The sequence below is a fragment of the Rosa rugosa genome, chromosome 5 (genome assembly GCF_958449725.1).
Source record: "Rosa rugosa chromosome 5, drRosRugo1.1, whole genome shotgun sequence".
Lineage (NCBI taxonomy): Eukaryota > Viridiplantae > Streptophyta > Magnoliopsida > Rosales > Rosaceae > Rosa > Rosa rugosa.
This window is the reverse complement of record NC_084824.1, coordinates 19511180-19525532: the sequence shown is the minus strand read 5'-3', so window position 1 is coordinate 19525532 and position 14353 is coordinate 19511180. Positions and strand designations below refer to the sequence as shown.

Genomic DNA, 14353 nt, shown 5'->3' with positions numbered 1-14353 from the left:
TGATTTTTTTTCTTTCTGATTTGGTATGCGAGACGTCTACATTAGACGTTGTTATCTTCTCATCTCCTCTCACCTCTCCTTAACCCTCTCACCTCCTCTTCAATTGATCAACACCTTCTCAATCTGATTTTGGTTTTCGTGCCCTGGGTCGCCTTGTGTCACCCTGGTGACCTGCAAGCTGACTTGGTGACCCAGGTCTTATTGGAAACTGTGCCTGTGACCCAGAGAGTGGAAATAAACACTAAAAAGCAGTGAATAGTAGGTGACCTGGTGACCCAACGGGTGAACTTGCTTTAACAGTTAGCTTCCACAGTTTAACATCTTCCAGCTTGGATTTGTTTCAAGCTTCAACCGAACGATTATCCTTACGCTTCTTTAAATGAGACATTATCAAAGAGTTTGCCTTTTGTGGCAATACCAATGCGGGTTCAAAGTCCAAAGACACCGGCACTGTCACAGCTGATGAGTGTTCCACTACCGATATAAAACTCTTGTTGTAAGTTACCAGCGCCATGGAGGCAATTCGCTTTACACCAGGAATAGCCGGTGCCTCCACTATGGTGCTTCCAGGTGGAAGAGCTATCATTACCGGTGGCGGGGAACAAAACTTTTCGAGCTGCGTAACCAATTCTTGAGCCGATACTTCAGTGATTTCTGATCATTCATATGCAAATTGTGAACAGGACAATCAGAGTTTGCTCAACATCACTGAGCCTGTGGAACTTAGCCAATGCAAAGATGAATTTTCCATAAAACCACGGCCCACCTTGGACAATCTACTGCCATTTTGACTCCTTCACAAACTTGAGCACATAATAGGCTCCTTGTCCCTAGATCGAAAGTCTATTCTTGAGGCCCCATACGAAAGCCATGGTCCTCATGAAGGCCTTCGAGATCAAGCTTCTTCTTAATTGACAACAACCTCTTAACTGCATATGAATGATCTGAAATCGCCGCCTTGCCAACGACCCTAAACAAGACTTTCATGTTGTCAGAACTAGCAAGCGATGCTGCGAGACGAGCGAAGACTTGGTCAACCATCTTCAAAATGACAGCGATGGTGCTGAGAATAGGGGAAGAGAAACCTAGTTTTACATCGACTTTCTCTCTAAGTATGATTTACATACCTTATTAGGTTGTTTTTTTTTTTTTTTTTATCATAAATGCTAGTAATATTTTCTCTCAATTCGCTAATTGTGAAAAGGAAGAATCTTAATAAACCTTACGTTATAAGATCTAATAATTAATTCACTCACAACATGTTAACTGACCTTACTTATCAAGAAGCGCGCGAAAATTTACTTGCCAAACACGTTTTCAAGCAATATTCCTTTTCATTAATGTTGCTTGCCAAACACGATTCGAGAACTATTGCACACTGGTAATATTTTTCCAGTAATTCTCTATTTAGATGTTATTGAACTGATTGATTGCATCTATATTTTCGAGCATTGTGATAAAATATCGATTTTGCAACTAATAATACTCCTAGAATTTGTTTTTGTTGGATCCCAAATTGCTTAGAACAAGTTGTTCCAAGTTCTAAACCCAAAGTTATATATACCTATTTTCTTGTTATGTTGGAGAAAAATCCATCTATATGAGTAGGTGGCTATGAGCCTATGACCAAAACAAAAAATATGGGTTAGGTGGCAAATTTTTGTTAACCACAGAAAGGCATATTCAGCTAACCATGGTTACTTGGTCTGGTTATTACAAAACCACAAACAAAAAGTAAAATAAAATAAAATGAAAAATAAAAATGGCCCACACATGAGGAGCTTTAAGAGAGCAAGACGTTCTCTCTGTTTCTCTTATAATTAAGAAAATAAGAAAAAGTATAAATTCTGTTTCTCATTCTCTGATCTTCTGAGACTGGTCATACCCCTCTGATTGCTCGAACAATAGCTCAATTCGGGTGCGTCTCGATTATCTGTATTCGATTATCAAACCTTAGATTCTTGTATCTGTATTGGGGATCTCTGATTATGTCTACAGCTACTTGCAAGATTCTGGGATTGTTTTCTTTCTTTGCTTTCATTCAATTGTGATCTAATGGACTCGTTTGTTTATTAGATTCATATTGAGTTTCATATAGGTAGCTCATAATTCGATTATATGTAATCAAACTGGGGTTTGTTCAGCATGGATTGGTTCTTGAGCTTTTGCTTCTGGGCAGTGTTTGTATCTCTCTGATTGATATGGCTTGATTGATTAACGTTTTATATTGTTGGTTACCATTGATTTGAATAGTGAGATTCGGAGGTGTGTGGTACAGTCGTTGTCGAATGCAATACTTTAATCTGGTTTATATTGGTTTTTGTTAGATTGGCTAGTAGATGATGATGAGCTGGATTATGAATTGTATTGTCAATGTTGATTTTAGTAGTTTGATACAGTTTTGTGTGATTGACAAATTGGTAATTTTGTAGGGCTATATGGAAGGTTAGATAAGACTTGTGCATATGAATTAACGAATTGAAAGATATTGTTTTTGTGTAGAAAATGGCGTCAATGGTTGCCAAGGGGAGTAGTTGTACCACTCAAGTGTCTCCCTCTATAACTGTTCAAGAAAAGGGTAGTAGAAATAAGAGGAAGTTCCGGGCTGATCCACCTTTAGGGGACCAGAATAAGATTTTGCCTTTACCTCAAACTGAATGTGCGAGTTACGAATTTTCAGCGGAAAAATTTGAAATCAGTCACCAGAATCATGGACAAACCAGTGTCTGTGACCTGTGTTTTGTTAATCAAGACCATTCTGATGGGTTGAAACTTGACCTTGGATTGTCTAGTGCTGTTGGTTCATCTGAGGTTGGCCCAAGCCGGCCTAGAAGGGAATCAGAGGCAGAAGAGTTTCAAGATGCTGATTGGAGTGATCTCACAGAAACCCAGCTTGAAGAACTTGTTATGAGCAATTTGGACACAATTTTCAAGAGTGCAATTAAAAAGATTGTTGCTTGTGGTCACACCGAAGGCGTTGCTACAAAAGCTGTTTTGCGGTCTGGTCTTTGTTATGGGTCCAAAGATACTGTGTCTAATATAGTGGATAATACTTTAGTTTTTCTTAGGAGTGGCCAAGAAATTGATCCTTCAAGGGAGCACTGTTTTGAAGATTTACAGCAGCTAGAGAAGTACATATTGGCGGAACTGGTGTGTGTTCTTCGCGAGATTAGGCCTTTCTTCAGCACTGGCGATGCAATGTGGTGCTTATTGATCTGTGACATGAATGTCTCTCATGCTTGTGCAATGGATGGTGACCCCATAAGCAGTTTCCTCAGTGATGGCGTGTCAAATGGAAGTTCACCCATTTCAAATCAACCTCAGCCCAAAACAGAAGCCAAGAGTTTAGAATTGGGTCTTCTGAATGCTGGTAAGCCGATCTCATCAGTGCCTGGTTCTCCTAGTTCACAGTCTGAGACATCTAAACCAAAAAATTCGGTTAACAATGGATTACTCTTAGAAAAAGAGGGCACAACCGGAACATCTCCATCTCCTGCTGTAGAGGAAAAGCTTGTGGGCACTAGAAAGGTCCATTCTATTAGTACTAAAAGAGAATACATGCTTCGACAAAAGTCACTTCATTTGGAGAAAAATTACCGTACATATGGATGTAAAGGGTCTTCAAGAGCAGGGAAGCTGAGTGGTTTGGGCAGTTTAATTTTGGATAAGAAGTTAAAATCTGTGTCAGACTCTACCGCTCTTAATTTAAAGAATGCATCTTTGAAAATAAGCAAGGCGATGGGAGTTGATTTGCCTAAAGACAATGGGAACCACATTCTTTCTACCAATGCTGGACCTTCTTCCCCCGGAGTTTTTAACGTGGATGCTGAGAATGCTGCTTCAGTTTTGCCTATGAACAGTGTCTCATCCATGTTACCTTCTGCGAATAATTCAACAACATTACCGGCCCCCATTACTGCAAAAACATTGCCAGCAGCCACTACTCCACCTGCATTATCAGCTGCTGATACTGAGCTTTCCCTTTCACTGCCTACAAAAAGCAACACTACCCCAGTGCCTGTTAGCTTTAATTCTGATAACTCAAATTCTATTTTTGCTGGGATACCTTTTGATAAGTCCTTGGGGCAGTGGGTACCCAGGGACAAAAAAGATGAGATGATTTTGAAGTTGGGCCCTAGGGTGCGGGACCTGCAAAATCAGCTGCAAGAGTGGACAGAGTGGGCTAACCAGAAGGTTATGCAGGCTGCCCGTAGGCTAGGTAAGGACAAGGCTGAACTTAAGTCATTAAGGCAAGAGAAAGAAGAAGTTGAACGGCTGAAGAAAGAGAAACTAACGTTGGAGGAGAACACCATGAAGAAACTCGCTGAGATGGATAATGCTTTGTCCAAGGCTAGCGGTCAGGTGGAAAAAGCAAATTCTGCCGTCCGGAGGCTTGAGGTGGAGAATGCTGCACTAAGGCAGGAGATGGAGGCTGCCAAGTTACGTGCGGCAGAGTCAGCTGCAAGCTGTCAAGAGGTATCAAAGAGGGAGAAGAAGACACTCATGAAATTTCAGTCGTGGGAAAAGCAGAAAGCCTTGTTCAGCGAAGAACTGGTGACAGAAAAACGCAAGTTAAAACAGCTGCTTCAGGAAATAGAGCAAGCCAGAGATCTCAAGGAACAATTAGAGGTATGTTCTAAATAATTTATTTCCAAGATATCCAAATAGACAATGGATGTATAGGATTAAATATACCTATAATAGACTTGTTTTTTTCACATGGATGGGATCAGTAAAGGGACATGTTAACCAATATATGATGCAGGACCAAGAGAGTTCTCATTTCCAAGGCATAGACCTGATTGATATATTAGCATAATCACTATTATCCATTACCTCTTAGATCTCAAAGCAGGACATTGTACTGGTCCTGAAATGGATTTCATAGATGGGGTTATTAATTTCATAAATCAGGAGGTTGCATAGGATCCTAACATTGGATCCATCTGTTTGAACCCAGGCTCTGTTTCAGTTAGTGTGCCCTTTACCCATCTTGTAGGTATGACATGCTACTTTAAGATGGCAGATTACTCAGCCATTGCAAATTTATTTGGTACCGGTGCATATGATGTGATAAGAATATACAGTACTGTCAAACTGATGCTATTGAGACTTGAACTATTGGAGCTTGTCATTATCTTTTACTAGCTCCCATGTGGGCAGACATGCAAACACACAATTTTGTTACTTAGAATCGTCAATCACACGGTTCTAAGAAGTACGAAAGTTATAACTAAACTAAGGGATTGAGTGATGCATTGTTGATAGTTCTTCTGTACAACTCATTTTGATAGAATCATTGATGTTGTTGATGAGTTTACAATTGTTTCCTTCTTAGTTACTGTCATAGGTTTTACTTCTGAGCTTCTTCTCACTGAAAGGGGAAAAAATATCGCAGGCTAGATGGCAACAAGAGGAGAAATCAAAGGAAGAACTACTTGAGCAGGCAAGTTCAATAAGAAAAGAAAGGGAACAACTTGAGGCTTCAGCAAAATCCAAGGAGGATCAGATCAAACTGAAAGCAGAAAACAATCTGCAGAAATACAAAGATGATATTCAGAATCTTGATAAAGAAATCTCCCAGTTGAGACTCAAGAGTGATTCTTCGAAGATTGCAGCCCTTCGGAGGGGTGTAGATGGAAGTTATGCCAGCAAGGTATCAGACGTTGAAAATAGTCTGGATCAGAAGGGCTCCCAGATGCCATTTATCTCAGACGTAGTGAAGGATTTGCACGACTACTCTGAGACAGGAGGGGTGAAACGCGAAAGGGAGTGTGTGATGTGCCTCTCCGAGGAAATGTCTGTGGTTTTCCTCCCATGTGCCCATCAAGTGGTCTGCAGAACTTGCAATGAGCTCCATGAAAAACAGGGTATGAAGGACTGTCCGTCGTGCAGGAGCCCCATACAATGGCGTATTTCTGTACGTTATGCTCGATCTTAACTATCTTATGGGATCGAGTGAGTGTTCTGAATAAAGATTGTGGGACTCCTATGAACTCAATAAATGCGTTTGGATCACCTCCTTTTAAGTTTTGACAGATAAGTTTGCCTTGTATTCCAATGTTGATGCTGTTGGTTTGATGATTTTCTCACCATTTGCTCAACAATGTACTAGTTTGAAATCTATACCGGCTATATGTTGTTAGCCTTAAATTTTGATCTCTTATCCAGAAATATCGTTGGCTAGTCTAGAGTTCTATACACATATTTGAGTTTACACACAACCAATGTCGTATTCGGTCGCAGTATGTAACTATTTTTCACCCATACCCTGTTTCGTAAAAGAAATACCTGATGGTACTTATATTCGATGTAACAAATGAATCACCTTTGATTGTAGTCATAGAAATGAAATAAAAAAACCCAATAATTCAACCAAAATTTGGTGACTGCCATAGTGCTATATATGTGTGGATAATAAAATAGAAAGCAGGATTTCAGGGTGACAACGTATCCCCTAGCGAGCCACGTGGCATGAAATGCTTGGACTCAAATACTTATATTTAATTATTGTGGCGAAGGAGGGGTGACGACCCCACCATAAGCCATTTTTGCCAAGTCATCATCTGACAGCAGCAGCGTTAACTGTAATAACAGATTTTTCCCTCCTGTTTTGACTTGAAATACCTGAAGTATCCTCATATTCATTTCTCCTTAAAGATACTATTTTTGTTGTGGGAATATTTCTACTAAAAGATATGGTCATTGAGATGTGTGCCATATTTACCGTCGTTTATGATAAAAGTAGTCAACACTTCTTTTTAATTTTATAAAATTTACTACAACCTTCCTATGAACTTTTATTTAATAAGAACAATAAACTCCCCCTTTTCCAAAAAAGAACAATAAACTCCAATTTCTTTTTCTTTACAAGTTATAAGCATTTATTTAAATAAAGTTAAACTAAACAAATCTGATAAATCTGTTTGTAAAGAGGGTATTTGTAAGTTTGTTCAAGAGTTTGAGCCATTTATGTTTGGATCAAGACCAAAATTGATATAAGGGCTTTCTGGCCTGGATAAGGACTAATGAAATTATCTACTTTTCTACAAAAAAAAAAATAAAAAACAAAAAAATCTGATAGATCTTTTCCAATAAAAAAATGATAAATCTTAACCGCCAATTTTATTACAGTACATTTGGATGAAAAATTTATGAATTTGATAAAACTTTCCTTTTCTTTTGATCTGGGGTGATGTAACAATCTACCTCGGTTACGTTAACTATTTTTTGTTTTGTTTTTGAAATAAAGGTTAGCTACTTCTTGTGCTCACGAACCCGAAGGTCTCTCAAAGCTACTAACTACGAAGTAGTGAGAGTTGAGATTCGAACACTAGATATAGGGGTTCCATGTTAGGTCATTTGATCACCCTTATCATATTAGCTAGTTTGATGAAATTTTTCTAAAGAATTTAATTTATAACTCCATCAATTAAATATCGAGATAATAATCCTCACTTTCTAATTAAATTTTTATTTATTTGTCCTATTTCCAAACAAATGGGGTACTAGTCAGTTGTATTGGATAAATTTTAGTTATACACGTTATTGGTAAATGAAATTATATCCTTGATTTATCTGACATGTCAGAAGCATTGTGCCACGTGTCACCTTGCACCTTCCTCCAGAATTTTTAATTGTGAAGCAGAATGGTCAAACGCCCAGTTCAAAAGTTTAAGTAAGAGGCAAGACATACCGCTATAACTTTCGTCCACTCATGTCACATATCAAACCAACCCAAACCGCCATTTTTCGTAGTCTGAAGAAGCTCTGCAACTCAAAACACCCAGGTAAATAATTCCCTCTACCAATTCTCACACACCCTTTAATTTTCTTTGCAATAAAAGTCCTTCACTCTATGAAATTATGTAATATACAAAATAAATGATCATCATAAACAATTTTTGGACCCAAATAATTTTTCACTGTCGGCAAGCTTTTAGTGTTTTTTCCTAACAGAATCAGTCCAATTCTATATGCAAAGCGGGGAGCTAGGAATATTTGTTAGGGAGGGGACTAAGCTTTGGCTCTGATCATAATTCAACTAAATATCAGCTTTGTTAGCTTTTGTTTTGCCAAGTATTCCTTGAATTTCTCCGCCTGATCTAACCACTTTCAGTGATCCAACTAGTGTTGACTGATTAGTTTGACTGAAGTTCAGTGAGGAAGCCTATAAATAGGGACACAAAGACAGTGAAAATGTCATCCACAGTGAAAGGTTTACTCTTGAGGACTTCACCGGAGGTAGCTTATAGACACAGAATGTTCAACGATCGTTCTTTCCTCAACGGCGTGAACGGTGGCTCCACCCAAGTCGGCCAGACCCGTCATCAGCCTCACGTTGCTACCATAACAAATGGGATCACCAACCCCGGTCCTAAGAAAAATGAGCTCCAGAGCCAGATCGGAGCTCAGCCTATGATATCACCAGTTTTGGACCCGAGTACTCCAACAACGCACAAGGTAACTCCTGTACTGAAGTCTAAACTTCGCGCTTATTGTCAATTGATTTCGTGTTGGATGCTCTATGTCTAGTTTAGTGCAAGCATTTTGTAAGCCCATTTTAAATTTGGACTGTTAGTGTAACCATTTTGTTTATGGTGATTTTGGTGTTGCTGACCTAAAGGCTTCTTTTTTGTTTATGCAGAGGGTTTTTACTTTTGGGAAGGGAAGGAGTGAAGGAAACAAGGGCATGAAGTCACTGGTAAGCTTTTACTATACTTTCCATTTGAGAAAATCATGAGGTTCAGTCAAAGTTATCAAGAGTAGTCCACATGTTAGTAAGTTTTAGTGTTATATTTGATCACAATGCCTGTGCATTGTAGTTGGGAGGGAAGGGTGCAAACCTGGCTGAAATGGCTAGCATTGGGCTATCCGTGCCACCTGGGCTTACTATCTCAACAGAAGCATGCCAAGAGTATCAGGAGAATGGTAAAGAATTACCGGAAGGTTTGTGGGAGGAGATACTAGAAGGCTTGGATTATGTGCAGAAGACTATGGGAGCTACTCTTGGTGACCCTTCCAAGCCCCTCCTTGTCTCTGTTCGCTCTGGTGCAGCGGTATGAATCCTTCCAATTTCAATTTTTCTGGGTTTTTTTTTTTTTTTTTCAATTTATAATATTCCGTACTGATGTTTAATCTCCCTCATGATGCTGGAAATTTTGAACCAATGGAATATATATTTTTAGTGGCATATACAACCTCACTTTGTACACCAACTGATTTGTATGCTATGTATGTGCCTAGATTTCTATGCCTGGCATGATGGACACTGTCCTCAACCTTGGACTGAATGATGAGGTGGTTGCTGGTTTAGCTGTAAAAAGTGGGGAGCGCTTTGCATATGACTCATACAGACGTTTCCTAGACATGTTTGGAGATGTTGTAAGTGCTTTTCTTTATGCATTTCATGATGTCGGTATTTGACACAAACCTTCAACATGCACTCTGAACTCATTGGTAATCATTTTCCCTTTCCCTTTGAAGGTTATGGAAATTCCACACTCATCATTTGGGGAGAAGTTGGAAAACTATAAACACCAAAAAGGAGTTGAACTTGATACAGAGTTAACAGCTTCTGATCTCAAAGAGCTGGTAGAACAATACAAAAGTGTCTATCTTGAAGCTACGGGTCAAAAATTCCCTTCAGGTACCAAGTAAAACGCTAACAAAGTCTTCCTATTTTTTCCACCTTTAGTTTTCCTAGTAAAAATTCTGTATGTAAACTTGTGCTTGTCGGCTTTTCTCATGTGTATCTGCAGATCCAAAACAACAGCTAGTGTTGGCTATTAAAGCAGTTTTTAATTCTTGGGACAGCCTGAGGGCCAACAAATACCGGAGCATCAATCAGATAACTGGTTTAAAGGGAACTGCAGTTAACATTCAAAGCATGGCTTTTGGGAACATGGGAAGCACTTCAGGGACAGGTGTTCTATTCACTAGAAATCCAAGCACTGGTGAAAAGAAGCTCTATGGGGAGTTTCTAGTCAATGCTCAGGTTTTTTTACACCTCTATCATCTCTTTCTAAACCGATAGAAGTATAGACTATTTACTCTATAGTTTTATGAGATCAGTAGCTCAAGAATGGCATTTGAACAGGGAGAAGATGTAGTTGCCGGTATTAGGACACCAGAACCTCTGGATACCATGAAAAATTGCATGCCAGAAGCTTACAAGGAGCTTGTGGAGAACTGTGAAATTCTAGAAAGACATTACAAAGATATGATGGTAAAAGTTCTCGTTTATCAGTATACATCTAGTCTTTTTTTTTTATATTATTATTAAACTTTTCTTTCCTGATAATTCTGGTGAAAAGGACATTGAGTTCACTGTCCAAGAAAATAGATTATGGATGTTGCAATGTCGTACTGGAAAGCGTACTGGTAAAGGAGCGGTCAAGATAGCTGTAGAGATGGTTAATGAAGGGCTTGTTGAAAAGCGCTCCGCAATCAAGATGGTGGAACCACAACATCTTGACCAACTTCTACACCCACAGGTATTCATGCTCATTTCTAACACAGAAAACAGAGAAAGTTTAGATTGCTTAGAAATAGTGAATATATCTGCCTATAGGTTTAATATATCTGCTATATATTAGTATAGGCCATATTCTGACTTCCTAAGTATAATTTTTTTTCTGATCAGTTTGAGGATCCGACCGCATACAAAGACAAAGTGCTTGCCACTGGCTTGCCTGCATCACCAGGAGCAGCAGTAGGGCAAATCGTGTTCAGTGCAGAGGACGCTGAAGCATGGCATGCACAAGGAAAGAAGACCATTTTGGTAAACAAATATCTTTTTCATCTAATCCATTTCTTCGCTTTTCCACACATAGATCGAAGAAACACAAAAACGGATTTCTTACTTTTTTTGAAAATTGATAGTTCCCAAAGACCTCTATATATCCTAATAGGGGAGTTCAGTTGAAAAAGATATTGATATCTAGTTAGGATATGACTGCCTGTACTCTTGAAGTAACTAAAGACTTATAGTGGTCACATTCTGGTTTCATAACAATTCACTATGGTTGTTGTATACCTTTAGGTAAGGACGGAAACCAGCCCGGAAGATATTGGGGGAATGCATGCATCTGCTGGGATCTTGACTGCTAGAGGTGGCATGACATCTCACGCAGCTGTTGTCGCTCGTGGATGGGGTAAATGTTGTGTTTCTGGATGCTCTGATATCCGAGTAAATGATGATGAGAAGGTGATTATTCTAGTTTCCCTTTCACAACTACTTTTAGTAAAGTATGAAGGGAAATGTATTAATTGGGTGTCTTGATGAGATATGCAGGTTGTTGTGATTGGGGACACTTTGTTTAGAGAAGGAGAATGGCTCTCCCTCAATGGAAACACCGGTGAAGTCATATCAGGAAAACAGCCACTTTCTCCTCCAGCTTTAAGCGGTGATTTGGAAACCTTTATGTCTTGGGCTGATAGCTTTAGGCGTCTCAAGGTGCCATAGCTTTCTTGCTCTATGGTTTTGATTTGTTCCACCACCTATTGGGTTTCTCTAAAATGGGGTAAATGATCAACAGGTTATGGCAAATGCCGACACACCTGAAGATGCACTAACAGCAAGAAACAATGGTGCACAAGGGATTGGACTTTGCAGGACAGAGCACATGGTAAGCATTTCTCCTGTGACAAAATATATTTGTAGTTTTGCTTGCTATATTAAGTTTTGAAATAATGTTGGAGTAGTTAGAGTTATGAAACTCTATCAACATTTCTCATGTTTCTTTCTTTTTCCTTCTTTCCAATGTTTCAGTTCTTTGCTTCAGAGGATAGAATTAAGTCAGTAAGAAAGATGATCATGGCAAATACACTTGAGCAGAGAAAGGCAGCATTGGATCTCTTACTACCATATCAGAGATCTGACTTTGAAGGAATTTTCCGTGCAATGGATGGTATTCTTAATTTTTCTACTACTTCATATAAATCTTTGAAGTTTATTACTTAAAAAAATCATGCATGGACCAATTATGTGACAAAAGTACATAGGACTGGCCACTTTTGTTATAATCTTGTAGTTGTAAGTTGTAACTTATCTAATTATAAATTCGTGGCATTCCAGGTCTTCCGGTAACCATCCGATTGTTAGACCCTCCACTTCATGAGTTTCTTCCAGAAGGTGACCTAGAACAGATTGTTAAAGAAGTAGCTGCAGAGACTGACATGACTGAGGATGATGTTTACTCGAGAGTTGATAAATTAACAGAAGTAAACCCAATGCTTGGTTTCCGGGGCTGCAGGTGTGATGACTCTTAAATCTAACATTAGCTCTCTAATATAATAACTCAAATTTTTGTTCTCAAAACGTCTCTTTGATGAACTTTAATCACCTTAATAGTTTCACAATCATCGTTTCTTGTCTTCTCCAACATTTGAAAGTTAACACTCCTTGTCTAGAAATATGTCACAAGTTTAAAAACCTTGTTCTCTTAGATGAAAGTAATTCATGTATATTAGTTTACAAATCTAAAGTGAAGATTTTGATCATATGCAAAAGACCTATTATCTCTTGATGTTGATGAAAGGCCTTTGCTGGTGTGTGTCAACAGGCTAGGGATTTCGTACCCAGAACTCACAGAAATGCAAGCACGTGCAGTCTTTCAGGCTGCAGTCTTGACGAGCAACCAGGGTGTTAAAGTTTTCCCTGAGATAATGGTTCCTCTTGTTGGATCACCTCAGGTATGATCCCGCATTCTTGTTCATCCGTTTCTCTTTTCTCCTCATTTATTCGCAATGCTAATTTGCGAGAATATGGTTCTCCTTTGCTACTTGTACAAAAGTTTATAGTGATGAAACTTCTATGACTATAAATAAAGCACCAAAAGTTACCCTTTCCTGTAACATCCATTTTTTTTTTCTTTCGTTTCTTAGGAACTGGGACACCAAGTGACTTTAATCCGGAGTGTTGCAAAGAAAGTGTTCTCTGAGATGGGTACTACCTTGAGTTTCAAGGTTGGAACCATGATTGAGATTCCCAGAGCTGCTCTGATTGCAGATGAGGTAGGTTAAGTTGATACGTATCTCTTTGTGCTGGTAAGGTTGTCTTTTGATATTCAACGTATAAGGAAGAATACATTATTCATATTATAATGCTGATTAATATCATAACAATGATGACAGATTGCAAAAGAAGCAGAGTTCTTCTCTTTTGGAACCAATGATCTCACCCAGATGACCTTTGGGTACAGTAGAGATGATGTGGGCAAGTTCCTACCTATTTATTTGTCCAAAGGCATTCTTCAAAATGATCCATTTGAGGTTAGTGATAATATATAGATTTAAAGACTAACAAATTCATCATGAAAAGTAACTTAAAACTGATTTCTTGACACTAACAGTCCAAATGCACTGCTTTTAGGTACTGGATCAAAGAGGAGTTGGGCAGCTCATCAAGATGGCCACAGAAAAGGGTCGTGCAGCTAAGCCAAGCTTAAAGGTAAATGACAGCATGGCCATATAGCACCAAAGGGTTTCCCGTTTCATCCATCTTTTTCCTTAACATGATGATGATTTTGAACAAACAGGTTGGAATATGCGGTGAGCATGGTGGGGAGCCTTCTTCTGTTGCATTTTTCGCAGAGGCTGGACTAGACTATGTTTCATGTTCTCCATTCAGGTTCTCTTTTTCTCTCTTTTTTCTTCTGGGGTAACTTATTTGAAAATGCTCTGTTTTATACCGTCACACCAACACCCTATCAAACATAGAGTAAAAATCGACTATATAGTATGTAGACTATCCAATATTCAAATAAAAGTCCGCTTTATAACTAATCAAATTCGTAATTGTAAATGCTTTGACAGGGTACCTATTGCAAGGCTAGCAGCAGCTCAAGTTGCCGTCTGACACAGATTGAATAATTTGCGACTTTTCATTTGTAAATAATTTCTTATTCCAGTCGGAAAAATGCCATAATCTACTATGGAGACCGAAATAAAGAGAGAATCTTTTTTTTTTCCATAGTACTTCAAAAAGAACTAGTCCATGTGAATAATTCTTGGGTTCAATCTTTGAAATAAATTATTTCTTAGTTTACACAAGTTAGACTTGTTACGAGTTACATAATCATAGTTGCATTGATCATATATAGCATGTATGTTTTAGGAAAATTTTATCATATTGTTTAACATTCATATTAAATTCGGGCTTTCCCTTTAGGTTTGTGGTTAAGGCTTTAGCCTGCCCACAAGTTTGAAGGGTTCAAAAGCTGGTATGGTGATGGTGATGGTGCTGGTGGGTGTTGGTAACAACAACATGTTGAAGAACTTTTGGTCTCGTGAATTGGCCAATCCACGATCATGGCTGTGGTTCTACATCTACACGACACAAGTGGAATAA

At 38.7% G+C, this 14353-nt stretch overlaps 2 protein-coding genes across 6 annotated transcripts; both read left to right on the top strand.

Moving 5' to 3' along the window:
• Nucleotides 1-1782: 1782 nt before the first annotated feature.
• LOC133708674 (putative E3 ubiquitin-protein ligase RF298) lies at nt 1783-6166 on the top strand. 2 transcript variants are annotated; one of them, XM_062134151.1, is made up of 3 exons: nt 1783-1918; nt 2503-4629; nt 5399-6166. In XM_062134151.1, the coding sequence occupies exons 2-3, from the start codon at nt 2506-2508 to the stop codon at nt 5939-5941; spliced, it is 2667 nt and encodes an 888-aa protein (XP_061990135.1). In that variant the 5' UTR covers nt 1783-1918; nt 2503-2505; the 3' UTR covers nt 5942-6166. The 2 variants fall into 2 exon arrangements, with proteins under 2 accessions (XP_061990135.1, XP_061990136.1); XM_062134152.1 differs by having other exon boundaries at nt 5339-5477.
• Nucleotides 6167-7664: 1498 nt separating this feature from the next.
• LOC133712395 (pyruvate, phosphate dikinase 2) lies at nt 7665-14055 on the top strand. Of its 4 annotated transcripts, none has more exons than XM_062138499.1 (21): nt 7665-7790; nt 8162-8463; nt 8648-8704; nt 8826-9059; nt 9247-9384; nt 9487-9649; nt 9762-9997; nt 10100-10228; nt 10317-10496; nt 10646-10783; nt 11045-11209; nt 11297-11458; nt 11541-11630; nt 11774-11912; nt 12080-12257; nt 12567-12696; nt 12889-13017; nt 13138-13275; nt 13376-13453; nt 13542-13633; nt 13819-14055. In XM_062138499.1, exons 1-21 carry the CDS (start codon nt 7718-7720, stop codon nt 13859-13861), a joined length of 2994 nt encoding a protein of 997 aa, XP_061994483.1. In that variant the 5' UTR covers nt 7665-7717; the 3' UTR covers nt 13862-14055. The 4 variants fall into 4 exon arrangements, with proteins under 4 accessions (XP_061994483.1, XP_061994485.1, XP_061994486.1 ...); XM_062138501.1 differs by having other exon boundaries at nt 7679-7790; nt 8157-8463; XM_062138502.1 differs by having other exon boundaries at nt 7687-7790; nt 8146-8463.
• Nucleotides 14056-14353: the final 298 nt, after the last annotated feature.

Bases quoted from the DNA above. Each gene is read 5' to 3' on its own strand.
- LOC133708674 (XM_062134151.1), top strand. From the start codon at position 2,506: ATGGCGTCAATGGTTGCCAAGGGGAGTAGTTGTACCACTCAAGTGTCT. The intron at 4,630-5,398 runs GTATGTTCTAAA...AAAATATCGCAG, and splicing joins ATCTCAAGGAACAATTAGAG to GCTAGATGGCAACAAGAGGA.
- LOC133712395 (XM_062138499.1), top strand. From the start codon at position 7,718: ATGTCACATATCAAACCAACCCAAACCGCCATTTTTCGTAGTCTGAAG. The intron at 9,385-9,486 runs GTAAGTGCTTTT...TTCCCTTTGAAG, and splicing joins TAGACATGTTTGGAGATGTT to GTTATGGAAATTCCACACTC. The intron at 13,634-13,818 runs GTTCTCTTTTTC...ATGCTTTGACAG, and splicing joins GTTTCATGTTCTCCATTCAG to GGTACCTATTGCAAGGCTAG.